The sequence below is a fragment of the Rhinolophus hipposideros genome (genome assembly GCF_964194185.1).
Source record: "Rhinolophus hipposideros genome assembly, chromosome: 3".
Taxonomy (NCBI): Eukaryota; Metazoa; Chordata; class Mammalia; order Chiroptera; family Rhinolophidae; genus Rhinolophus; species Rhinolophus hipposideros.
This window is the reverse complement of record NC_138049.1, coordinates 62,815,466-62,843,245: the sequence shown is the minus strand read 5'-3', so window position 1 is coordinate 62,843,245 and position 27,780 is coordinate 62,815,466. Positions and strand designations below refer to the sequence as shown.

General features: G+C 44.1%; 1 protein-coding gene across 1 annotated transcript; it reads right to left on the bottom strand.

The window, feature by feature from the left end:
- Positions 1-396: 396 nt before the first annotated feature.
- On the bottom strand, positions 397-27,780 carry GABRR1 (gamma-aminobutyric acid type A receptor subunit rho1; the record flags this gene model as incomplete). The annotated part of the gene is made up of 9 exons (XM_081036019.1): positions 397-690; positions 1,612-1,808; positions 3,167-3,319; positions 5,572-5,712; positions 8,296-8,378; positions 12,259-12,482; positions 13,930-13,997; positions 15,720-15,826; positions 27,659-27,780. The coding sequence occupies 9 exons, from the start codon at positions 27,778-27,780 to the stop codon at positions 397-399; spliced, it is 1,389 nt and encodes a 462-aa protein (XP_080892145.1).

Genomic DNA, 27,780 nt, shown 5'->3' with positions numbered 1-27,780 from the left:
CATGCAAATGAACTTTAAGTGCGACCCAATACCACGTAGCTCAAAGAATGTAATACAAAGGAAATCATGTGAATAAGCAGCTACGGTCTAAAAGAGGTTGAACTACCTCTTTAGACCCACAACCTGTGCCCACAACCATGGCAGGGTGGTTTTCCAGGAGATGCTGGAAACAACTATCAGTTGCTGATAGTGTATTCCTGCAGGACATAGTATAATACTGTGTATACAATAGATGGTTAATAAATGCAAATTAAACCAGGAAGTGTCTTGTCAATGTAGTTTTGGAAAGCTGGACAAGGGTGGGTACTAGAATTTTGTTTCATTGTAATCTTTTCATCATACAGGTGTTTCTGTAGTACACACAAAAGAAAGTGAAATTTATAGAATTACAAACATCTATGAGAAAATCGACCAGTATATTAAATTGAATAAAATGTATGCCGCTGGGAAAATGATCCTGGAGTATTTATCAATGGCGTGGGTGTCAATCCTTATGCTCACGTAGCTGCCCCTCTGACTCTTTCTCTGGGGGGAGTTCCTCTCCGAGGCCAAGGTCAGCTGCACCATCATTCTGTCAGGCTTCTCTCCACTCTCTGGCATGTAGTTGCCCAGGTCATTAGCGTCCACGTCACTGTAGCTGCCATCCAGCATGACAGCACGCTGCTGAGGTAACCCACAGGTGGAGGGAAGCTGAGAACACAGCAAACACACGTTGGGATGTGAGCTCAGCTTCATCCCTCAGAAGCCCTTCAAAAGAAACTGCATGATGGAAGGGATGGCCTTTTTCTAGTTTCTTTCACTCCCAGTTAGGGGTGGGAGATGGGAAAATTATGGTAGTGGCACTGTAAACACTCTAGAATGGCAGGTCTCGTTTTTGTTTCAAGTATACATATGACTCTTAGGAAACTTCATGTCCTACCAGAGACCAACAAGTGTGTTCATGATCAGAGAATTGACCTGTTCTCCACGAGCTCATTAACTGATATGAGCCCTGATAAAAATGTTTACAGATAACATTATTGAGAGGCAGGAGAGTGGGTGGGGACTTTGAAAGGTGTGGCATTGTGGGGATAGTTCACTACTACATAGTCAGAGTTTTCTGCAGGAGATAACCATTGAGCTGCAGACAGGAAGAAGAAAGGAAAGTCAGGTGGAAGGGGAAATAGTCTGGAAACTGATGGGAGATGCTTGGGGTCACACATGAAGAAAAATGGCCTAGAATGAAGGATGTGCTTCCCTGGAAGCTTCTTTTATTACACCTCTATGTTCATAAACAATTTGTCCTACCATGTTGAATTGTCATTTCTTTTTATGACTAAACTATGAACACCACCAAGATTAAAGGGATTATGTATCAGTTAACTTGCCTTAACACTTCCTGGTATATGGTGGGTGTTAAGTAAATATTTGAATTAATGAAAGAGTGTAGCCCAGAGTACATTTAACACTGCTTTAACATACTATTTTATTTGCTCTTCACACCAACCCCATAAAGTAGGTGGAGGAGGGGCACTCTTACCCCATTTTACCAAGGAGGTATGACCTGCCTAAGATCCAGAGCTCGATCTGGCTGTATCCCTGAGTGAATGCTTTAGTTCATAGTAAACTCACCTTCTCCTGCAGCTTCCGTTCCTTCCACTCCTGCACCGTGGTCAGGTAGTTGACAGCTGCGTACTCCAGCACCGAGAGGAACACAAACACGAAGCTGACCCAGAGGTAGATGTCCACGGCCTTGATGTAGGAGACGCGGGGCATGGAGGCGTTCACGCCTGTGATGATGGTGGACATGGTCAGCACCGTGGTGATACCTGCAAACAAACAGAGTGAGAAATAAGCACGCATTTGTCTTTCACCAAGCATTGGATGGCTTCATGCCTCCATTCTTTGTCTTTCCTGCTCTTTGGCCTAAAATGTCTCCATCCCATCCTCTGTCTAGCAAATACCTACTCATCTTTTAAGATTTAGCTTTTATGAAGCCGCTCCTGTTCTTCCACCTCAAGCTCACTCTTTCCCTCTCCATACACCTGCATATTCACCATAGCACCGGTATCGCTTTCTCCTTCTACAGAGAGCCCCAGACATTTTGACAGTAAAACATTTATTTCCATTCAGTTTAAAACAAAGATTATCTATATGAGCAGGTAGTTTTCTTCTTTACAAAAGAAAAAAAGTTCATAAGGTTTACTTGAACATTTATGTCCTTATTGCGCTTGTCTAGTCCTGCAGCCCTGAGCCTGTATCATCAGCTATCAGGGCACCACCTTCCACCACCCCCATGGTGGACCTGCCTGCCTATTCAGCAATGCCCATTTTAGCAAAGGTGACCGTGTAACCTCATTTATAGGAAACAGATATTTAAAACTAGAATGCATATTTGTTTAGCACAGTAACTAAGCTACGGAACAACTGTTATAGGACAGGGCATCTGTCAGTGGAAATATGGTCAGGATTTCAAATTAAGCTTAGAACATTTGCTTGGCAAACACCAAATCACAGGGGATTGGGGTCATCTTAAGGGCCAGCTCCAATCTAGTTTCACTAAAACCTGGTGGGTCACCCTCTCCCTTGAAGCCCCTGAACCACAGTGGTGGTTTGTGATTGAGTGGGTGCAATATTTAAAGTGTGGAATAAAGTTGATGGTGAATAGCTATTGGTGGAATGCTCAGAATAGGGCTTCTCAGACTTGAATACATATACAAATTAATGAGAGAGTTTGTTCAAAATGCAGGTTCTTGGTCCTCTCTCAGGATTCTGATTCTATGCATGTAGATGGGACCCAGGATTCTTCATTTTTTAAAATTTCCATTGGAGATCTGTCACAAAGATCCCTTGGGCAACCTTTTGAGAAACCCTGTTTGTACACTGTAATTTCCTTATGTAAGTGGGCAGAAAGAGCCCCCACAAACCAGGATCACCCACCCCAGAAGCAGCTCCAACAAGACTAAACGTGGGCTGTTTGCATGGGCACCTGTGGGGACCTGGGTACACTTTTTTTCTACCTAGATTTTTTAATAATGGCATTTTAACTGTGAATGAATAACTTGAAGTATTTCCAAGCTATGATGCCAACAGGAGGTTAGGACCAATCTGAAATGAGTGTTTTTTTTAAGGAAGGAATTACTTGTATTTTCATATGCCTGGAATGTGCGCTTACAATGTTCCTTACCTAAGGGGACTCTGGCGGGCACAGCTCTGCGGTCTATCCAGAAGGACACCCAGGACAGCATGACCATCAGGGTGGCAGGGAAATAGGTTTGGAGCAAGAAGAAGAAGATATGGCGACGTAATGTGAAGTTAATGTACAGACGGTTGTACCAGCCTGGGGGGCACAGGAAGAAAAGACAGTACACTCCATAGCTACTCAGTTCCTTCATAAAGTAAATGTAATTCAAGGGATCAGACATGCCTTAGACAACAAGACACACAAATGAGAACCAAGAACTCATAGACACAGACAATAGTTTAGTGCTTACCAGAGGGTAGGGGGCGGTGGGGGGTCGAAGATGAGGGTAAGGGGGATCAAACATATGGTGATGGAAGGAGAACTGACTCTGGGTGGTGAACACACAATGGGATTTATAGATGATGTAATACAGAATTGTACACCTGAAATCTATGTAATTTCATTAACAATTATCACCCCAATAAATTAAAAAAAAGAAAAAAAATGCCTTAGACACTTCACCGGAATCTTATGATATTTTTACAAAGTAAAGGTAAGAAAAACCACGGAACAAAGTGGTTACATGATACCTACACCACATGGGTGAATCCATCTCAAGAAATTTTTGACCCCTTTCCTGTACAAAAAGGGGACCCCTTGAGAAGGTCACTTAAGACTCTTATGACTAAAACTATGGGATAGGACCCAGCGGTGTCATCATCACCTAGGAGCTTAGAAATGCAGACTCTTGGTCCTCGCCCCAGACCTACTGAATCAGAATCTCCTTTTAACAACAGTCCTCACATGATTCATATTCAAGTTTGAAAGGCACGGATTCAAACAATCCCCTTTGGATTTCTTTATGGAGGAAAAGGAGTTTTAAGTTAAAATATCAAGCTAACTACAACGTTGCGTTTAGGAACGGAGTCAATGATCACAGGTCCAGCTATGCTTCAGCTTGGCCTTTGTGTTCTTTACAAGGGAAAAATATTCACGGAGGAGTTGAAATGGGAGAACAATGAAAGGAAAAGGAAAAGGCAGGATAAGCTTGAGCTAAGGAGGACTGAAAATGAAATGGGGACTTGGCAACATTAACTTGAAAACTTGGCATCCTGGCCAATTATAATGTAATGGTTATAATTATAACAGTTCCAGAACGTGATTGCTATAGACGATAGGTCCTATAGACTGAATGTTTGTATCCCCCCAGTATCCATATGTTGAAACTAATCCCTAAGATGTTAGGATGCGGGGCCTTTGGGAGGTGATTGGGTCATGAAAGTGGAGCCCTGCAGGAATGGGATTAGCATCCATATAAAAGAGGCCCAGGGAGCTCCCTCATCCCTTCCACCATGTGAGGGCACAGCCAGAAGGTGGTGTCTATGAACGAGGAAGTAGGTTCTCATCAGACACCGAATCTGCCAGAACCTTGATCTTGGACTTCCCAGCCTCCAGAACCATGAGAAATACATTTCTGTTGTTTAGAAGTCACCCAGTCTATGGTGTTTGGTTATAGCACCCCAAACAGACTAAGACAAGAGGAAATGAATATCAGAATGCTAAGGGTCAAAGGAATAGGTGTCCCCCAAAAAACCAAGACTCATAGATAGTATACACAGAAGATAAGATGTGCTGGATTGTCATGATGTGCTGGAAGAAAAAAGTGCCCTCTGTTCTATATTAGAAAGACTTAAAAGGTTGCACTTCCTGTGCAGTCAATCAAACAGTGTTTTAGCGATAGAGATTGCATAAGGATTTGAGCAAAATCACCTTGAAAAGTGATTAGTCAAGAAACAGGCAAGGGTTGGAAAGAGAGAACCTCAGCTGTTAACCTCAGCTGCCAGGAGGAAGACACAGAGCATGCCCTCAGCAGGCGGCCAGCCTGTCCAGACTCTTGGTTCAAAAAGCAATGGCACTGCCCATAGGAAAATGACAAGTAGTTCCCGTACCAAGGCTCACGAGAAGGTCATAAGGAGAGCCTGTGCGAGCAGTGTAGTAAGAGGGGAAGGCTTAAGAGTGGAGCACCCCCAGAGGGGCTGGCTGAAGCAGAGAGAATGCGAATGGAAACAGACAGACCTTAAATTGGGTTGTTTCTTACCTGTAGGGGAGGGGGCTCTGCTAATCACATCAAAGGTAAGATGCCTGCTGCTAAACTGGCAATGTGATGGTCTCCGACAAACCTCCTCGCGTGGCTTATGTTTCAGTCCTTACTGATATATTCTAGGTCATCACTTCTGATACTTTGGGACCAAGAAACCACCTCCACATAATCCTCTAGACCAGATTCAGGATTCTCAGCTTTGGTGTCTACTGGAGCAGCACAGGCTCTGCTCACTTGACAACCAATTCACACCTTTCCTAAAACAGGATGACTCACCACAGCCAGGCTAGCACCGGCCCATGCCCACCTGTACTGCTGTAGAAGGCCAGTTTAGTGGTGGTGTGGAATTCTTGAATGAGGAACTGGGAGAGTGAGATCCGCTCGTCAGTCTTTAAGGAGTCGTTGCCCTTTTTCCAGTACAGCATGAGGTCATCTTCTGTATAGGCATCTGAAAAGAGGGGAGATAGCATCAGGCATGTGGCAGTGGAGAGCCAGGCTTGTCTCTGCAGCTCTGTGGAAGCTGCCTCCAATCTCCCACACAAACTACTGGGATTGTAATAGATTATTTGAATAAACAAATCATAGTCTAAACAAAGCAAAACAAAATCCAAAACGACAAATCTACTTCTCCCCAGTCTTCCAGAAGTCATCAGAGCAAAGCTCCCAAGCCTCAATACTCATAATTCCTGCAAAAGGGCTCACCCTGTAATTCAGTCTGTCATTTATTAGGTTAAACCAAGTGAAATTGCTCTTTTTGTAGATCAGAAATGGTTAAAAAGTGGCAAAACTGTATATGGTTTAGTCTTCTGAACCAGGGTAATTTAGCCCTTTTCTTATTGCAAAGCATAGTGATGACCACTGTTGGTGAATACCTTCCAAGACTCTTAGGTAACAAGGGCTGCATTTTAGCAAGAAAGGACCTAGAAAGAGGTAGGGGCAGAACAAGTCCCTTCTCTGTGGGCCTCCAGTTGCTCTTCCCCAGGGAAAAATCAAAGTGATTCCCCCATGAGGATCACTCTCTCTGGTGCTACCACTCCCCCACCCCGCCCCCGGCACTTTAGGTGAGCATACTGCTGATTCCAGCCGGACAAACCTACCTGCTGCTTGGGCAGAACTGAGGCAAAACCTAACAGAGATGCCAGTCCAGTCTGTGCATGTGTAAACTGCTCTTTTCCGGGCCTCCTCCTGCTTTGTTATATTCCTCTTTATTCTATTTCTGACCCTTGATCTGTGTGATGGTTGGTTTTGTGTGTTCATGTGGGCTAGGCTATAGTACCCAGTTATTCAATTAAGCACTAATCCAGGTGTTGCTGAGAAGATGCTTTGTAGAGGTGACATCTACAACCAGTTCACTGTAAGTAAAGGAGATGGTCCAGGAAAACCTGGGTGGGCCTGGTCCAGTTGAAAGGCCTTAACAGCAGACCTGGTGGTCCCCAAGGAAGAAGTTCCACCTGTGAACTGCAGGGTCAGCTCCTGCCCAGAGCTCCCAGCCTACCCTTCTTCACGGCCTATCCTGCAGATGTTGGACTTGCCTCACCAGCCCCCATGCTCACATAAGCCAATTCCTTGCACTAAATCTCTGACTATGTATCTCCCATGGTTCTGCTTCTCTGGTGGAATCCGGACTACTGATACAAGCAGGAAGAAGCCACATTCTGGATGGAGCTGCCTGGGTGTACTGAGGAAAACAAGCTGTGGGAGCCAACAAGCTTAGTCCTTCTTAGCACTGTGTTCTCAGGCAAGTTACGTCCCTCTTCTATATATGGAGATAGCAATAACCCTCTCGCAAGGATCCTTTGAGGATTAGATGACAGAGCAGGTAAATCCTGTGCAGTTGCAGCAGGTAGTCACTCCCTTAGTCCTGAGGTTTTTGCTTTTTGGAATTTTTAAAATACATATATATTTTTTATTGGGGAATATTGGAGCACAGTGTTTTTCCAGGGCCCATCAGCTCCAAGTCATTGTCCTTCAACCTAGTTGTGGAGGGCGCAACTCACTGGTCCATGTGGGAATCGAACTGGCAACGCTGTTGTTAAGAGCTCGCGCTCTAATGAACTGAGCCACCCGGCCTCCCCAGTCCTGGGTTTTATGACGCCCTTTTCCCACATCCAGTGCCCTGCAGAGCTGTCCATTTGGCCCTGCTACGTAAAGGGTCAACACCCCTGCACTGCTCGGCCCTACATGATTGGAGCCAGGAGACCCCTGATCCACCGACATAAAGCCCAGGCGGACTGGCAAAGGTGCCAATGAGATTGCTCATTAGGACTGTGACATGGCCGGGAAGGGCCAGTGGGTGTGCTGGTTTGGGAGGAGTGTCCGAGTTGGAGTTGGGAGTCCAGACTGTCCATTACAGGAGGTATTTTGGCAGAGATTAGAGAATGGAGCAGGTGCGTGGAGAGTTTGAGATGTGAACATGAAACACGAAGCCCTGGCTTTACCTTTGCCTTGCTCTTATTGGGGCCTGGATTTTAGCTTTCCCTGGCCTTCTGTGTGTGCAAATTTCCTGGGGTCCCTCAGTTGTTCCTGAGTGTCTCTACCACCACCTGAACTCACTGGGCAGCTCCCTGGGTGATTGTTGCCAAACTGGTTTTTACCAGAAAATCCTCTCTTCAACAAAATCATATTCAGAAGAGCAACAAAACAGATCAAAACCAAGCTCTCTGGGTGGACTGTGTATACATATTAGTGTTAGGCTGGGTACTTGGAGGGAGACCTGCATTTGCAGAGCCCTGTATATCCCTCCCTGAGCAACGACCCTGGAAAACTCTTCAAAACCCCCAGGTTCCAAAGAAGTAAATTTAAAACCATTGCCACAGGGCATTAAAAGGGTCAATTATGGGAATAGAAGGTTTCAGTCCAAAATTTGTTCCTGATTAAAAACATTTACCTTTGACTTTTAGCTTCAATCTAAGACATCACTTTTAAAGCATCATCGTGAGTAAGGAGCACGCACTGCTCCTGCTGCTGAGAGTGACAGGTGTTCAGAATTACTTAGGAGCTGTGTGTTGTTGTTTGGCATGAGTCTACTCACAGCTTTCAATTTCAAGCGAGCACGTTTGTGTGTCCAGGGGAAATCGGCTGAAGTCCATGTTGCACATTGCTGTCACTGTAACCCTAGAAACCCAAAGACAAAATCCAAGTTTTCAGAGGATGCAAAACACACACGCAAAATGCGGAAACAAACAGAAAAGGCCTCTGCTTCCTTCCAATACAAGTACGTCCTTCTTATAACATAAGCAATGTGTTAGGATTTAGATGAGTAGTTTATGAGTGATACCCTTCTTGGAGTACTCTTAAGTATTTATGTTTAACCTGGGTCGGTGTGAAGCAAATAGAATGCCTCTACTAATTCCCATCACGTTTGCGCATTTTAAAGAAGCAATGGTTTCAGTCAATATATAATAACAATGTGAAATAAAACCTCATATGGTATCATTTCTTTAAAGAAACCATAAGACCATATAGACATATCTCATTTTATTGTGCTTCAATTTATTGCGCTCCACAGATGTGTTTTTTATGAATTGAAGGCAAGATCTTCCATTGGCAAAAAGATTACAACTAGCTTTATTGTGGTGGTCTGGAACCGAACTTGCAATTATCTCCTAGGTATACCTGTGTTGTTCTCCTGTTTTAGATAAATTCAAGTTCTTCTGTTCTTTTATTGATTTTATTGATATTCCATATTTGTACAATGCTTCAGAAATAGTATTAATGAAGCACTTAATGCCAGTTGCCAAATTCAGCCCTTTTAAAATAATGTTGATATTTTTATATTGTTAATAATATGTTAGTGGACATAGGTGTTTTTAGTAGATAATTCCATGGAGATCATAGTCACGGAAAAAGATCTTATTGCACCAACATGTAAGAAGTAGCCGGCATCTAATAGTTTTGTTTCAGAGTCGACACAGAAAAATAGGCTTCTGCCTCAAAGAATAAATGAATACAGATCATCAGTCATAGAAGAAAGTTCTCCCATCCAGTGGGGAATCTCATGGCAAGGCACGACTAACAGTCACTGGCTGATATTGAACATACTATTTTTTCTTTCACCATACAAAAAAAATATGGCTATGTATAAGTTGTGGAAATTATATGGGTAATTCATGACAAAAAAAAAAATCTCAAAATTTTAATTTGAATGGAAATTTCAAGTAAAAGAGCTTTCTTTGGAATCGAATTATCCAAATATTTGTCTTATTTTCCCCATTCCATTTGGTGTGAAGTGCTTGTGTTCTGGGAGAGATTTCATTTTGCTAGCAGATAGGTAGTCTTATCTCCCCGGGAAATCCTGAGAAGCAGGTTGTGTTGGGGGTGGAGGGTCATCAGACTAGTTCTTTACCCTGATTTGATGCTTTTCCACTTGTAACCCACACATTGAATGTGCACAGTTTGTGGTGTAGTCTAACCCATGTCTGTTTTTGTTGTCCCAGTTCCCTTTAAATTGATTCATTGGGGGATCCTCCCTTATCTTCCATGGAAACTTGGCAGGTTCTGTGATTTTTCTGCTTACTCTCATGTACCAGGTGTTAATCAACACATCAAGCTTCATTCAAATGAAGATTTCTGCTGTTCCTCCCAACTGAGGCACAGAGTTGGCATTCAAGTAGTCAGTTTTTGCCCATCTCTGATCACTTTCCACGTGGGTAAAAGTGAGAAGAGAGAAGGAGGTAGGGGCAGGATTGCTCTTTGGCTCAGTGACTTCACAATCTCTAAACCTGCCACGTGGTTGAAGCTGATATTTTCTTTCCCGAGTTCTTTATTCCCACTGCTGGGCAGCTTCATTTTCGAGCAGCTATTCCCCACCCCAGCTCTTGGTTGTCCCATCCACATTCCATTCCACACACACTTAACCGTTCCCAATAACACTGGGAGTGCAGACTGACCCTACTGCAGCAAAAACTTCTCCTAGCTCTGCCTGTGAGGACAGAGCCCCAGAAAGCAGTTTCCAGGCTCTCGGCCTCACATAGAAAGGTGCTGGCTCGGGTAGTAAATGGCCATCAACTGTGATCAGATGACCATCAGCTGTGGCTAGTTGGCCGTCAGCTGTAACCCGTAAGCCATTGGCCACTAATATAACTGCTGTGGCTACGCTAGCAGAAAAAGTGGGGGCTAGCAAGAGCGGATTGCAGAGAGGCGGATGCCATCGGTGAGAATATAGTGATATGACTCCCCTACTTATGGCTCTGTGGGTGTTCCTTTTTGGCCTCACCACGTCCTGTGTTCTTATGTGGGGAGCGGGACCAGAGACCCCGCCTGACACTCCGCACGACACTGCCCCTGGGTAGTCAGACAGTTCTTCTCTAGCCCTCTAACTATGCAGTGTCCCACAGGGGTAGGCACACATGTTGCAAGCTCTCTGAGTGGTCCCAGTGCAGGCCCACTCATGGCTTCCCCATAGCTCTCTCCCAAGAAAATCTCACAAATCTTTTCTTCCTTCCACAAACATTGACTTTTCATATCTTGAAGTTGAGTAGGAGTTCAAGAGCCATGGAACTAGTTTTTCAACATTTCCTTAATAAAATCTGCCTAGTGTGGTGGAGTATCTCATTTATGAATTCACTTATTGTATCTCGGTGCCCAGGAAACTTCAATAGCCATCCTGTTACCTGTCCCTCCCTGCCCCCCCACCCGCTTCAGGGGGTCCATATCGCTATTTGCATTCTCATCATTCGGTTCCATCTCTGTCTCCTGCCTGAAGTCACACTAAGGGCAGTGACACATCATTTCATCCCATGTCCCCAGAGCTAAAGACAGGACCTGGCAGGGCTTTCATTTACACAACACTGGGGGCCACCCTGGCACCCAGAATGGTCTGAATAAAAATGTATTCTGCTGAATGAATCAATGAGTGGATGAGGTAAGAGGATAGTACATTAGCATGTACTTTAAGAGTTAACCTGTTGCTGACAGAGTTGATGATATCCAGCTAATCCATGTTTTCCCCAAACTAAATGTCAAAGTGGTAGTCCTCAGTAACTTAGGCCTTGTTTTTTGTCCTGTTAAATCAAACAAACCCATGATTTTATTTGCAATGAAAAATCTGTCATCTGTTTTTAGGCACAAGGAGATTCACTGATGACTTTTGACCGAGGAGGTTCTTCCCCTCGCGGTCACATCCAGTGGTGTGCTGGATGACACATCCACCGGCTCATCAGAACTGACTGACAGACTCTCAGGAAGTTTGCAAGCTGGTTGTTAAATATAGCCATTATTAAAAATTAAATTATATAAACTAAAAATTAAATGTTACCTTAAAAATAAAAGTAGTAACTACTCAAAACCATTTGCTAATTATTTTACTATTATCTATACTCCTGAAGCTACCTATATCTACTACATTTATATGGTGGAAATACTGTCTAGTGGTGTGCGAACTGCCACCCATTTCTTCCCAACTCTGCATTTAGAGACATCAGGTTGGTAGCTGGAAATCAGCCATGCTGTGGTGTATTTACACTACAGAAACTGGCAAATGCTACAAATCAGGGCTTGATCGTTTTGCTGATGGTCTAGACGTAAGAAAGCAGATAAAACCTGAAAGTGTGTTGTCTATTGCCATTACATGTAAAAGTTCTAAAAGCTACCCAAAAAATGGGAGTCAAAGATACCCAAAGAGGGAAGTTTTGGGAAGAATGTTTTATCTATTTCTCTGACTTCTACTAGAGAAATAACTTTTATTATTGTAAAGTTTTTCAATTGAAATATAACATACGGGATAGGGCATAAATCCTATCAGCTTGAGAAATTTCCCCAAGTGTATTTTCAAGATAGAATAATTCTTTATAATTTTTACTTATGTATATAGTTTGTTTTCCTCGGTGTTGAAAAGTTAGAAGCTAGCTATTCAAAGCTAAAAAGGAAAATAACTGTTGTGGAGCCAGTACTTTTCTTGGTTAAGACGAGTGACTTTCCTTTATTCCCAGGCTTCAGGTGTCAAAGAACACTGCAGGTAAAAAAGGCCGAGAGGGAGAGCTAAGAAGAGTCTAACCTCAGGCTGTAGAGCACTTTCCCATCGGGCTGGACCCTCAGCATGACGTTATCCGTGGTAGTGTCGTGGATGAAGGAGCGCTTGGAGTGCACAAAAAACATGTCAGGGACCCAGATCTTCTTCACCAGCCGGCCGTCAAACGTCATGCTGAGGTTGTTGGTGCTAGGGAAGGACAGCCTGTCATCCTTCCAGTAGTGCCTCAGGTAGAGGGTCATCGTGAAGTCCTAGGGACAGAGAGGAAGAGAGAAACCTCACACACTGAGCCCCCCGGGTGTCATCAAGACATTCTCTATTCTCGTGGTGCCATAGCCTGGCTGGGAAACGAAACTGAGCCCTGTGAGGTCTTGCTCCCTGGGGTTTGCTGCAGCAGAAGGAAGAGGACACTGCAGGGGAAGAACTCAGCACGAGGTTTCTACAGAAAGGTGTCTCGGAGCCCCTCCTCATCCCCTGGCATTCATCTCTGCACTGAGAAGGCTGCTACTGCCAGCACTGTGACCCTCTGCCTGACAGCTCCCAGGCCCACTGTTGGAAAAGTGCTAGGAGAGTGGTAGAGCCAGGCACTTGGCCTCACATGGGAATAGGTTCCTGTGAGAAGCTACTGGCTCGGCTTATTCCCATGCCCATTCAGACCATCTGCCACCCCCACCCCCAACCAGCTGGCTGTAAGCCACCTTTGTTCTGCATGCTATTTAACAGTCAGGGCTGCCCCAGCAGGCATAGGTGCTGTTCCTGTGTCTCGACCCACCGCCCTCGAGAATATGCCTGTGATACAAACCCCTTACCTATGGCTCCATTGTCTTTTTTTTTGGCCTCACCTAATCCAAGAAGCTGCCAAGAGTCGAGCTCCTGGGTTACATCCACACACAGGGCAAGCTGGAGGTGCCCGAGAGTTAATGCCTCTTGAAGCAGCCCTCACCCAGAGAGTGGAATTGGGGAGTGAGGTAGATGGCTAAGTGCCGCAGCTCCCTGGCTCCTTGATTGGGATAATCCGGTGGTGTGTTCTGCACTGTCTCCCAGAATAGCCCAATGGGACAGTGTCTCATACCCCAGTAGTAACTGGTTTGATGGCATAGCACTTTTTGCTCCCTTCCCTTCCCTCTTTCACCTCCCCACTCTCTTCTTGTGTTTCCTGGCCTCACCTCCCAAATAAACTACCCATGCTAGAATGCTGTCTCAGGTCTGTTTCCTGGAGAAACCAAATTAAGATAAGGCCCTAAAAAGTGCTAAAAGACAAGCAGTTCTAGAATGTTTCATTTTTTAATCTAAACCCTCTAAAAAGGAAAAACAAAGTGTGGTGGTGGTGGTGGTGGGGAAACACTTCTGCTTCATTTGCATTTCCCCAGCCACACAAAATCTGCAGTAGTAGAATGTGCCTGGTTACTTGGACCCTGCTGTTTATGTTTGAGAGCCTTTGCCAGAGAACTCATCCTTATGCCAAGAGCCTGGTCGCTGAAGAGGGAAGATCAACTTTGTCCTCTGGCTCTGTCTCATACCAATTGGGTGGCTTTTGGCAAGTGTCTTCACTTCCTTGAGTCATCTGTGACATGAGTGTGGGACAGCCCATTGCCCAGAGAGGTATGAGACCCAGTAAATTCTGGTGTGCAGAGCTCTGGTCCAGCCAGGCCCTGTGTAGATTCCCTTGCCCACAGCCCTGGCAAGAGAAGTATTTACCATGTCGACCTCTGAGATACTGTCCAAGCTCTCCACCTGCACGTCCACACCAACAGGAATGGCTGGGCCTGCGGACAGGGCACGGCAAGAACATTTATTCATTTTACTTGAACTTTTACTATGGAAGAGAGAGACATAAGAAGCATTTCCCCTGGAACCTCAGTGTTATGTCAGATTTGAAGGTTTGGTGTTCCTACATGCCAAGATGAAGTCAAACCAGACAGATAAAAGGGTGGAATCATATCGTGTTTCCCTGAAAATAAGATCTATCCAGACAATCGGCTCTAATGCGTCTTTTGGAACAAAAATTAATATAAGACCCGTCTTATTTTACTATAAGACCCGGTCTTTATAATATAATATGATATAATATGATATGATATGATATAATATAATATAATATAATATAATAAAATAAGATACTGGGTCTTATATTAACTTTTTTTCCAAAAGATGCATTAGAGCTGATTGTCCAACTAGGTCTTATTTTTGGGGAAACAAGGTAGGTTGGCTCCTTGGAATATTCCAGTAGAGGTAAAAAAAAAAAAAAAGAAACTTTGTCAGAATCACACAAGTGAGGTTAATATATAGCATTCCTCTTTGGTTATACATGCTCATTTAAAAGTACAATAAAGACCGAGGTCGAAGTTGATCAGAACTCAATGTGATCTAAGGAGTTACTCCTTAGCATGAGATCCTCCACTTTACTTTTTATATTTTCCTCCTGGTTTTACACCCTCTTTCACTATGAAAGCCAATGTGTCTGTCTGGCCATGAGAAAAACATTGCTTGATACCCATAACCAAAGTCATACTTAGATTATTTGCCAAGCCCACAAAGCTGCATCTTTGCCCCACAGCAGAGTAGTTTCCAGGAGGGACATGAAACAGCAGGGTGGCCTTAAAACCATTACATTTTTTTGGCATTTCTAGGCCTCAAAAACTTAATATTCATAAAAGGTGAAAAAACAAAACATCCTAAGGGGAATAAATTGCTGCCCCTTTTCCTCCCTGCTTTCAGGCACGTAGGGAAGGCAGGAAGCAGACTTAGATCATCGTGGAGTGAAAAAGTGGGCTTGGATCCAACGGCAGCAGATTATGGGCTGGATAGAGTCTCCCTTCTACAATCTGTTTATTCTTTGGGTGAAGGTGACTGGAAGGAATAAAAGACATGAGAATGATTTCTAAAATAAATATCTTTCCCCAGAAAAAAGAAAAAACATAAGGACGAAAACCCTACTTGACAGTAAGAGGGCTGAGATCTGGCAGCTGCCAGCTCAGCTTCAAAGGGCATTGGCATTCCTCTGTGCTAAATGATTATTTTCTCAGGCTATTTTCATTTAATGAAACCCAGCAGACCACACTCTGTCCTCAGATATGTACCCAGGGTTCTGTATACCAGCTCCCAGATGAGAACTAATTTAGTTCAAGGTTGTTATTTCAGAACATTTTCAGGAGGCAGCTTTGGGCTGCAGCTGCCCTATCTTCCCCTTGCCCCTATGATAGCCAGCTGCTGGCCTCACTGATCCTGCGCCATCTTTGTCAGGAGCAATGGCCTGAAGATAACTCAGCTGGTCTGGCCTGGCCACTGACCAGCAGGCACCTCCTGAGAGCCCCGGCAGGGCTGGGCACGGCAGATGCTCAGAAGATGCTGTGGGCTCGATGGCTTGTTCACCCAGGACAACTGAGGCAAACCTGAACAGGGGAGAGCAAAGCTAGTTGGTTTCTGCTCAAAGACAGACAGACAGACCTGAAGAAAGAAGACAACTCCCGCGAGTTCTCATTTCATACCTCCAAAGCCAGGCCTCATGCTGAAATCATGGTCATCTATCCGCAGAAGCTGCTCTGACTTTGTCAGTGGCGATTTGGTGATGTCAGGGCTTCGTTTCAGAATTGGGCTGCCCAGGGGGAAAAATTGGTTGATTACATATTCTAATAAAGTGAGATTTAAAAAAAACATTTGCATTCAGACTTGATCTTGACAGATTTGATGGAACGTGTTATTTCTTCTTTTAAGCTACTGGATATCCTCTTTTACTTTCTCCAGCTTTCTGGCTAAATGAACTGACCCAGAACATCTAAGACAGTGGTTTAGAACCATGTCTGAGGAGCTTTAAAAATACAGGTTTCTAGGCCCCTCCTCAGACTTGCTGATTTGAGCAGTCTGGGACTGAGGCTTGGACATTTGTATTTTTTAAAGCTTCCTAGATGATTTTAATGTGTAACCAAGGCTGAGAATTGCTGGTCGTTATTAGTAACTCCAAGCTCCCCCAAAGCTCCTTGGCCATTTTGAGAGGATTTTAGCTGGGAGAGGGGCAGTGAGTGTGGGCTGAGCCTGGTACCGTTGACCTCTGTTGGCCCATCCTGCAGAGGGAGGATGAACTCTTACCCTTAGGTCAAATGCCAACCATCTTGGCTCCGTGGGAGGCAGCTTTTGTGCTTCTGCTTCTGAATTGCACTTAGGGACATTTTAATTTATTTTCACTGTTTCTAAATAGGTAATATATTTGCAAGGTTTGACAATTTTTAGAAAATGAAATGCAGTGAAACGTTGGCCTCCCACCTCTGCCTCTGTATACTCCAATCCCCCATCCACAGGCACCTCTCTTACTGGTTTCTTGTCTGTCTGTCCAGAGTTCTTGTATGTACAAGTTTAAGTACAAACATATATTTAGTTCTTCTATTTTTTCCCAGTTTTATTGAGAGATAGTTGATAGATAACATTGTATTAGTTTTAGGTATACAACATGGTAATTTGGTATGTGTATATACTGCAAAATTATTACCACAATAAGTTTAGTTAGCACCCATCACCTCACAGGGTTACAATTTTTTTCTTGTGATGAGAACTTTTAAGAACTACCCTCTTAGCAGCTTTCAAATGTACAATACTGTATTATTAAATATAGTCACCATGCTGTACGTTATATTCCCAGTATTTATTTATCTTATAACTGAAGGTTTGTACCTTTTGATCCCCTTCACCCATTTCACCTTCTCCCTAACCCCTGCCTCTGGCATTAACCAATCTCTTCTCTGTATCAGAGTTCATTTATTTTTAGATTCCACACGTAAGTGAGATTATACTGTGTTTTACATCCATGTTGTCACAAAAGGTCTCCTATTTTTATACACAAAGTTAATATACTATATAAACTCTTTTTCTCTTTATTTAATTATACCTTGGATTTTTTTATCACGTCAAAGTATTGCGAGCCTCTTATTCTTTTTTACACTATATAGTGTTCCATCACATGGATGCATTGTAACTCACGTGACCAGTTCTCTATTGGTGGACATTTGAGTTGCCTCCACTCTTTTGCTATTACCAACAATGCTGCCGAGGCCCTGAACACTCTTCATTTACCCATCAGCACCAGCTGTAGAATCCACAGAAACCATTAACCTTCCCAGCTTCTCCTTATGCTCACACCAGGTGTGTGTTCTCTCCAGGGTACCCCCGCCACTGCCGCCGCCACTACACACACACACACACACACACACACACACACACACACACACACTTCCTTTCCCCTAGATACAACAGTGCCCAGACTTTGGCCTCCATCAGCCTCACCTGGTGGCTTTGTTCAGCCCTAGAATCCTAAACTTCCCTTACCCCCATCCCCCGGAAGTTGCTGATTTCAGGTGGTCTGATGCTGATTCAGAATTTGCATCTCTAATAAGTTCCCAGATGCCTCTGATGCTGCTGGTTGGGAGACAACACTTTGAAAACCATTTACCTGATGCATTTTATCCTCAATACACACGGTTTCCTCCCTTATAACTAGCTCAGTCCACCTGTAAATCCTTTGCCATCTTTTTTTCTGAAGAAACCCTTCATCATTGTGGGAGAAAAATGTGACTGAGAGACAGAAAAACAAGGCTGCGACTTCCACGTGACACTGCCTGCTCTATGCCTTTTTAGGCAATTTGTGTTCCCGAGACTTAAGACTCCTACTACTTCAACTGATAAAAGGTAAAGCTCTGTGACAGGACAAGGGATGCGAGGAGTAAATGAGAGAGTGTGGCAGTACTTTTTAAACTCTGAAGTGGTAACAAACGGAAGGAACCACGGTCATTACTGAGCCGACCAGGAAGTTTCCTTCTAAAGTAAGGAAATTACTGTGCTCACAGCACAGGAAGTGGCCCAGGGAAAGAATCTGAGTTAGGGAATCTGGACAAGCTACTACAGGCTTACCGATGTAAGGAAGGAAGAAGGTAGGGACTTCAAGGGGAGGAAAGCCAGTCCCCATTGCCCCCCACATTTTCTCTCTCTCTCCCAGCTGAAGCCAGGAGTCCCCTCCCGTGTTCTCCTTTTAGGCTCGCCCTACCCTCTGCTTCCTGCTTCTTGGTCAGGAGTCGGGGCACTGCTGAAAATCACCGGAGCTGAGACACGGGGAAGAGACATCTTCAGCATGGTATGCGAGTGCCCATGGCCATGTCTGCTCACTGTGGGCAACTTGGGGAGCTTCTTGGTCTCTGTCTTTGGGGCTTACTATGAAAATTAAAAATAAAGGCATGCTAGAGATAGTCTAGGTACTCAAATCAACCAAGCACCCCTCACCCTTCAGATTTGCTTCAAATCTAACCAGAATAAAATGTGCAAGGAAAAAAAAATCTATGAAGCAGCAAGGCATTCATTTAGCCTTTTGATGAGCGTTTCCCCAGTACCCACAGCAGCAGGGATTGGAGGATTAATAACTTAGGCTTAGAGGTCTGACCTAAAATATCTCCCCCGTTGGTCTACTCAGGCCTGAAATTGATGCCATTCTTCACCTGGATCTATCATGAAACTGTTAGTATGGAGAGTAACATATTGCCAGGGGGACTATATCACCTGGATATCCTTGCCCTGTGGCTTATGTATGCAGCCAAATGGGCACTGGCAGGAGATGAGAGGGCAGAGGGTTTATTTCTTCTTCTCTCCTTGCTTCAGTGCCAGGGGATAGCAATGTCTATGTTGCTCTGTCATTACAGATATCATACTGGTCGTACTTCAAAATAAGTTCCAATAACACTATTTCCCCTTCAGGCCTATGGGTAGTCATGACTTCCTGCTGTTCCCGGTCCTTGAGGGCACTGGCACACCTGGTTGGTTCCCTGAATCCTGCCTAGCTCTGTGAGTAGTCTCTTTATTCAATTATTGCTTAAGCCCCTTGGCGTGCAATGCTGGTTTCTGCCAAGACTTGACTGATGCACAGGGATTACATTATCTGTAGCAAAGAGGAGCAGGAGCAAGTGTGGGTTCTGCAGGAGTGGGTCCAGGAAAGGGGAAGAGCTAAGATGAAAGGGAGGGCTGCTCTTGGGGCTACGAGCCATCACAATTGATGGTCAGCAGGGCAGGATGAGGCCACAAATCACGGAGGACAGAGTCCTCTTCATCTTCAGCACCTTGCACAGTGCTACACCCCCGAGGACTCTCAACATGTATTAGTTGAATGAAGGAAGGAATCAACATATTTGTTGAATGAATGAAGGAATGAATGGGTGCCTGAATAGGGAAGCAGGAGGGACTGAAAGAGGGGGTTGGAATGGAAACCGAGCTTGGCCCAGTTCTTACTGTGGTTTGGGGCCAGCCTGAAACAGACCTGCGCACTGACTAAAGGGGGGTTTGTCAGATTCTGAGATACCACTACTTTTGGCTTCATGAACCTTAGAATCGAGCCGAGAAAAGACTGATAAACAAGTCACATAAAATCTTTGTCATTATTGTTGCTTAGTATTTTAAAATAACTTAAAAATTTTGGAAAATAGATCTAAGCATAAAAGAGAGAATGAAGACCATTCAGAAATAACCTGTGCCGTCCTGTATTTATTGTTACTGGAGAAAGAGAGAGAGAGAGGGAGAGAGCGAGAGAGAGAGCGCGAGAGTGAAATGCCATTGTAACTTGCTTTTAAACTCAAGTTACAATGTATCATGAAATATTTTTCGTGTCATTAGAATCTTTTTACTAGCTAGGGATATAATTATTAATCTTGAAATGAAGCATAGCACACAATAAATAATTGGAACAACTAACACTGCCCGAGTACTTACTATTTGCCAGGTACCGTGCTAACTAATATTAAATGTATTAACTAGGGTTAGTACTCATAACAACCCCTTGAGGTAGGCCTTACCATTATCCCCATTTTATACACAAGCAAACTAAGACGCAAAGGGTTTGAATAACCTGGAAAATGGCTGGAGCCAGGAGTCAACCTCGAAGGGTCTGGCTCTAAGTGTTGCAAGCAAGACTGGCCACTGTGTCTTTTTGGAAAATTTGGCTCCCATAGCCTGGAATGTGCATTAGCTGTGGAAGGTCTAAGCTTACCTTTCCCCTCACATAGAAGCTATCACGGCCCTTGCACAAAATTGGTGTCCACTCACTTATTAAATAGTTCATATATTGAATGAGTCCCTGGAAAGTTATTGAAAAAGATATAGACATATCCCAAGCTATGACGATATAAGATGACATTTGAGACAGCTTTGTGGACTGAACAGAGGGTGTACATTTTTTGAACATGCATTTTCATTCTGTCCTCTTGGAGAGAATGAAAAGTTCTGACCTGTGGTACTTCTTGATGTTTCCTTTTTGTAATTCCTAGTCAGTTTGTATGTGGACGATGTTTTCCCAAAGCCTTTCAGAATTTTGTCAGAGGTTAGATAGAGTGCGGATGTGGGCCTGTGATGAGCCAGGGGTCTGCCAGAAAGCTCATTCAGCTAACAGCAGAGCACCTGATAAGTTATACTTTACTTTGCTGATTATTTCATCTCTGAGAAGAGAACTGAATTTGACAAGGAAGCCAGAACTAGCTAATGAAATGATCTTGCTTTCTTGGCATGTGTAATAGCCAAGGAGAGAAATCCGTGTATATAGTCTAAAACGCCAATGTCATTCTCGACTCCTCCCTCTCATACCCTCATCCAGGCCCACCGAGGACAGGTGGCCATGTCCAGCCCCACTCCCACTGCTTGGAGGTGTATCTATTCACAGGGGAGCCCTTTCCTAATGTGCACAAAGACCCTGAACAGACCCCTTGGGACCTGCCCACACCAGTCAGTCAGCCAATCCTGGCTGAACGTCCTCCCCAAAATCGTTCTCTGCATCCTGGCCTCTCCATTCCCACCCCCTCTGCCTTATGCAGCATTATTTCTCACATGGGAGGGAGCAGGCTTCTTCACCTCTGGTCTCACTCTAATCATCCAACCATCACACCAACATGATGGAATAAAAAGCACAATCATGCCACTTCCCCTCTTAAAACCCTTCACCCTCAAAGTAAAACCCATAGAAGCTGGGCAAATAAAGGCACATACTAAGGCTCCTACCTTCCCTGCCGCCTCAGCCCCCACTCTGCCTCCCACTTACAGTTGCTAGTTACACTTCTGTGCCTTTTCTCTGCTTTCCCATCTGTCTGGAAGGTCCTGTCCACCATTCTTCATATCCTTTCTTACCCAGACAATGCTTTGCACTCCCAGATTGATAATTACGTTCTCCTGGAAGAATTCCAGTGCTTCCCTACTTCCCAATAAAGTCAACACTCTTGTTTGTCACTCGCCATCATTAGAACGTGCACCAGTCTGTGTGGCCAGGGCTTTCTGACCATCTCACTCACTTCACTGTGAGCTCCTTGAAGGAGGGACTCCATCTTCTGCATTTCTGTAGCCCCAGCTTCTAGAATTATGCAGAGCTCAGATTTTACAGAGGTGTGTACAAAATATGGAAGGAGAAGGACAAACCCAAAAGTGTATTCCAAAAGTTTAATGGACCCATAAGAAATGTGCCAAGGAGGCCAACCTAAATGAGGCAAGACTCCAGAAAAGTGCTAAAGACAAGCAGAATTCTTCAAAGTTGTGTTCTGAGCCAGGAGAGTCAGTAGAAGGAAATACACTGCCTGGAGAAGATGGGGCAATGCTAACAAACAAGTATAATAAGGCTGAGATTCTGCTTGCAGAATCCAATTTTATTTTTATATTCTCCATCGGAGAGAACGGTCTTCAAATTGGGAAGCAAGGGGTGAAAAGAATTAGTCGCTGCCCAGCGTAGTAAAAATGATAGCACGAGATAATCTCACTCAGTATTTCTCAGCCTTGATTTTACATTGAGATCAGCTGAGGAGCTTACAAACTCCCAGGCCACACCCTAGACCAATGGTGGGAGCCCACCCAGCTTTCAGACCTTCTCAGCAAACATCAAGAACCGCGGTTCTAAGGTTTTGTTGTTGTTGTTGTTGTTTTAATGGAACTAAAGTCTACAGACCAAGATGAATTACAGATCAAGAAATTTCAGGATCCTGCAGCAGAGAAACCCTGGATATAGGGGAAAGGCTAGAAAACTGGAGATGGGACAATGCTTTCTTGATACAAAGAAGAAAAGAGTATCATGGAAACTGCTGAAGCTCAGCTCCAGATTGATTTCTGACCATGTTCTAGAACTTTCATGTTCTGACCATGTTCTAGAATTACAAAGACAGCTGAGGAACCTTACTGTGTTCATATCAAAAGCATTAAACCAGCGTGAGTCCCGACAGAGCAAGCCATCCGTGTGGGGCATCCCGCTTGGCAGACCAGGGGGGTCACCGGCTGGTGTGCCTAGTATAACTGTCCCCAAAGAAGAGGCAAGCCCTAGGGGGTCCTGGTGGATGAGAGTCTGCACGGCCATTTCCTATCTGTGCCTGTCCTGTGATGGCGTAAGTGAGGCAGGCCCGGCAACTGAATGGTTTACAATAGTCAAAGCACTTAGCACATACATCGGCTCACACAATCCTTACAATAACCCTGAGCTGACAGACATGATTGACTCCTCTCTACAGAAGAAACAGACTTGAAGATGTCCAGTGACATGGTGAAAGGCAGCAGTGCCACGTCCCAAAGCCAGGCCTTCTTGCGGTCTGGAGCCCGTCTTTCCCCCACCATCCCCTCTGCCAAGGGAGCTTTGATAACAGATTCTTGGGGTTGCCTGTAACTGTTTATGCCCACGCCAAAACTCCAAAGGAAATCCTCACAGACACATACCCAGGGCTCCATCTTACCTTATGGGAACATAAATTCAGGACTATGTGATAAGCGGGTAAGGGGTTGGGGAATGGGTCCCAAGGCATTTATTTTATATAGGTGGCCAGGGAACACTTCTCTGAGAGACTGGCAATCAAGCAGAGGCCTGAAGAAAGTGAGAGAATGACCGGCTGATGGGAAACGAGTACTGCAGGCAGAGGCACAGCGAGGACAAAGCCTGTGAGATGGGACTTGCTGGTATGGTGGAGGAACAGCAAGGAGGCCAGTGTGGAAGCTGGGAGGTCCGACAAGAGGCTTGGGCCACACCAGCTGAATTTGCTCTGCTGCTTACCTAAGGTTGAACATGGGGCTCTTCTCGAGTTTCTCCAGCATGACTAATGTGGAGACATTACTGCTGCTGTGACATTTGTACACTCTGCTCTTCTGTACTGTTCTTTGAGGCAGTGACCTAGTGTGGCCAGGACACCTGGCAGGCTGCCTTAAGCCCCAGCTTTTCTGACCGATGATGAGAGACCATGGCACATTTCTCTTCTCTTCAAGTATGTTTTTTCTCCTGTGAAATAAGGGATTGGGCCATGGGGCAGCTTTGAGACTTTTCAAGTCTGCTCCAGAAGGCAGCATCCCTGAGATGCTAGAGGTACTTTATAGCTCTAGTCCTGTCAGCAGATGGCAAGGTAGAAAGGGTCAGTCGGCTCACAGAGCCCCACAAATACAGTGTCAGTTTCCACACAGACCCACCAGCACGGGCTGTGTGTGAGTGTGTGCTGTGGCAGCTGAGAAAAAGTTACCTAATTAAGACTTGAGATGCAAAGGGTGGAAGAGGGCCAACGAAGGCTCCTCAGAGAAGGTGACATATCTTCTATGTATTAGAGGAGGAAAAGAAATGAACCAGAGAAAGAGGCAAGAGAAGAGTGTTATAAGCATAGGGAACAGCACAGGCAGAGACTCAGGAAACTGTAAGGATGAGTGGTAGGTCATACTTAGACAAGAACAAGAAGCACAAAGTGGAGATTCAAAGTTCAAGCAAACTATGTGGAAAATGAAGGGACAAGATGAGGGGAGAACACTACTAACTTAAGAGAAAAACAAATTCCAAGGTGTTTAGGGCGATCACAATCCAATGTCTTTCACTTTGTCAGGAAAGAGATTTGAAAGCAATATCTCGTGCATCATTCTTGCCTGTTGCCTGGCTTCTGCGCTTCATCACTTGAACCCACTGAAGTCTCTTCTAGCCTAAAAGTTCTTGCCTGTCTCTCCCTCACCTTCATCCGGTCTTTCAATCGCAGCCAAATTTCTTGCATGAGTTATCTACATTCACTCGATTTTCTCCTCTCCTCTTTTCAATCCACTGCCACTTGTCTCTTCACTCTGAGGTCTTCAATGGCTCTTAGCTGGTGTATGTAGGGCTCACTTCTCATCCCGCTACCTAAATGATTTTTACCTTTGTGTGGTCTGACCCTGTGGATCACTCCCTCCATCTGGAAACCTTTGACACCTCACTGGAATGCCTCTCCAGTCTGTAAGCCACTTGAGGGCAAAGGCATATCTGATTTCATCATTTATGAAAGACCCATTGCCCACCGTCGAGCTGGCCTTATAAGAAAAATTTGATAACTGTCAAATAAATGGCTCTCTTAGCATCTTTGATACCTCACTGTTCCAGGTGTACACGTATTTCTCTGGTCTCTCATTTCCAGCTTCCTTCACTGAGTCCTCTTCCCTTAGCTTCTCTTTAAATGTTGTTCTTCCCCAAGGTTCTGTCCTTGATCTTGCTCTTATTCCATGCTACATGCTGTCTTTTGGTCACCTCACCCACCTCCATCTATGAGGACTCCCTTTGTATCTCCAGGCCTGATTTCCCTGCAGAGCTACAGACCTATAGGCCTTCCAGCTAACTGGACAACTCTCTCTTGGTAGCTTTCAAGCTCATACTCAGCCATCATCTTTTCCCCAAACCTGCTCTTCCTTCTGCTCTTTTTTCCCTGACACCTCCCTCTCCCCAGTCATACAACCCCAAAACCTATTGGACTGTCATGCCATCTCATTCTATAATTCTAACTCCTTCATTCCTGTTCACCCCACTAATGTCCTAGTTCACGCTTCTACCATCTCTGCTCTGGTCTAAGGCATAGACTCTGGATTACTTTCTCTGTCTCCCCTCTAGCACCTTTCCCACCCTTCCACCATACTGCCACCAGTGTGATCTCTCCACAATGGAAATGAGCTGAAACTATTTAGATCTTCTCTATCTTCAGAATAAATTTGAATTCTTTAGCATGGTAAAGCAGGTATGATAATGGTACTTCCAGCTTCTGGTAGGATCAGTGTGCTCTCCTAAAGGATGAACTGGCATTTGTCCAGGAGCTTTTTGTATAGACAGGTTATGTCTCTATTCTTTCAGGGAGGAGGGAGAGAGAGACCTGAAGTATTGATTCATTCTAGAAACACTGCCCAATGCCCTGGCATTATGATCTGTACCCAGTATGATTTGTGCAGGGGGTCCCACCTCAGTGTTCCTCCCATGGAGATCTCGGGAAAAACAAATTATTTGCCAGAGCAGAGACTAGAATGAGGCAAGAGAGGTGCAAAATTTAAGTACATACGCACTCTCAGGTTCTGCAAGAACCTTAAATTTTACACTGTAGGCACCTCACTCGCCTCCTCCCGGTTATGTCCCTGTGTTCACCTTGCTTCCCATTTTATTAGTATTAACCATGAAAAGGAGCTTGGATACAAATTATCAGCAGCTGATGAATTCAGAGTCTGGATAAAATTAAATGAGCCCTTGAAAAGTTTAGGCTACCTAAAAATAAAACTTAACCTGTCTAGTGGGGGCATAAGTTGAGTCCACCGTTCTGGAAAGCAATCTGCCAAATATACCGAGAGCTTTAAGCATTCTTGTGCCATTTGTGTACACCTCCCAGAGTTTATCCTAGTTAAATAAGTGTGTATGTAGACAAATATTCTCCTGTACAAAGATATTCATACTGAATATTTTTAACAAGAAAGGAAGAAACTAAATGTCCATAAAATAAAGGAAATGCTTAAATACACTGCTCATTATTATGCATATTATACATTATATGCAGCCATTCGAATAATAATTATATAGACTTTAATTAAGTAAATGTGTTAAAAAACCATATTAAATACAATAAGTTTATGAAACTATATGCACAGGATAATCCCAAGCTAATTAATATTCAACATATGCTTAGGGGAAAAAAGACTAGAAGAAGATATACAAAAAATGTTAAGATAATTTCTAAGTTTGGGGATTATGCGTGATTTTTTTTACATGTTTTTGAAACTCCCAATTTTTAAAAAATGTAAATAATGATTATATAAAAAGTGAAAGTTCCTTTAAGTCATTTTTTACAGAAAATCTGTTTCACTTTCGGGCCTTTTCTCCATCATTGGTATTTACCAATAGGTGGCCTCTCTAACTCTGGCTTAGGAGAGAGACTGAGAAAGTTTTGATGACAACCAATAGAGGTTGTTGCTGTTGTTTTTAATCCTCATGAGCACAGTTGGTTTAAATAATCTCTATGGCTACACTGCTCCACAAATTCCACTTTTCCCAAGCAACTTCTGACTGTGACAGAAACAGGGCATGTGGTCTGTGCACAGCCTCCTCTCTCTGTGTCTGGGACTCACCACAACCACTAGATGTTTCAGCCCCTAGTTTTGTGATGTTGCTACAGGCTCCCCAAACAAGCGCTGTGAACCATCGCTGGCCCATGTGTGGAGGGCTCTCTTAGACCCCGGAGTGGGGCACCCAGGACTTCCACTAGCCCCAAACTCCAGAAAGCTGGATTTCCTTTCATAGTCATTGATATTTCCAACCTCTATCCATATTTACATCCAGAAATAAAGAAAGCTGGAGCTCAATTTGGACCTAAGGCTTATAAAGAATGGCAAGTCAAGAATGCCCTTACTGCCTCCATTTCCTCATCAGTAAAGAAAGAATGATGGATTAGGTTCTCTCCAAGTGTCCTATTTTATTGATGAATATTGGGTAAGCAAGTGTGCAGGTGTTCACTTACATTTCCAGTGTTGTCATCACAGCCGCCTGAGTGAGTCCGATTGCCGAAGCGCCAGTCTGGCTCTGTCTACGCTCCTTGCTCACCCACTGCTACGGTCAGAGCAGCACGTATGGTGTTGGCAACAGACAAGCAGTTGGTCTGCTGGCAGGTCCTTCCCTGCATCCTCCCAATTTACTAGTAGGGGACAATCTAATCGTAATTCTAGCATGTAGCTCAAAGAAAGCTGCTTTGTTTTCTTTTAAAATATTTTTAATTAAGGACCCACAAATATAGCAGAAATAATTAGAACTAAAGAATCATTCTCACTAATTAGAGGTCCCACTGGTTATTTGCGAATTTGCAGATTTATTTCAACCTGGGATGTAGACATCAAATAATTGCCTTCAATTTTTTTATAAAACATGCATATACTGTATTCTTTTTTCAAAAATCTATTCTTCACCTAGGACAATTCGTAAAAGATTTAAGAATATGCAATAATAGCACTGTGTCTGATCTAGCATCATTTAAAAAGAACATAATTCTAACTTCCTAAAAGGGAAGAAGCAGGAGAACAAAGGGAAAAGGAGGAAAAAGGCATCCACATAAACATAAGCTGGAAATGATTCTAGAACAACCCACCGTAAGCTTGCTTTGCACACCTTCTTCCCTAAATCCTCTACACCTCAATGTCCACTCACCTGCCTTTCTTAGACATCTCGTGGATTTCTCTTCCTCTCCAGTGCACTCTGCTTTCAGTGGCCCAAACCCATCCCCACCACAAAAGGAAGATGCCAACTCTCATATTCTGGACAGCCAACAT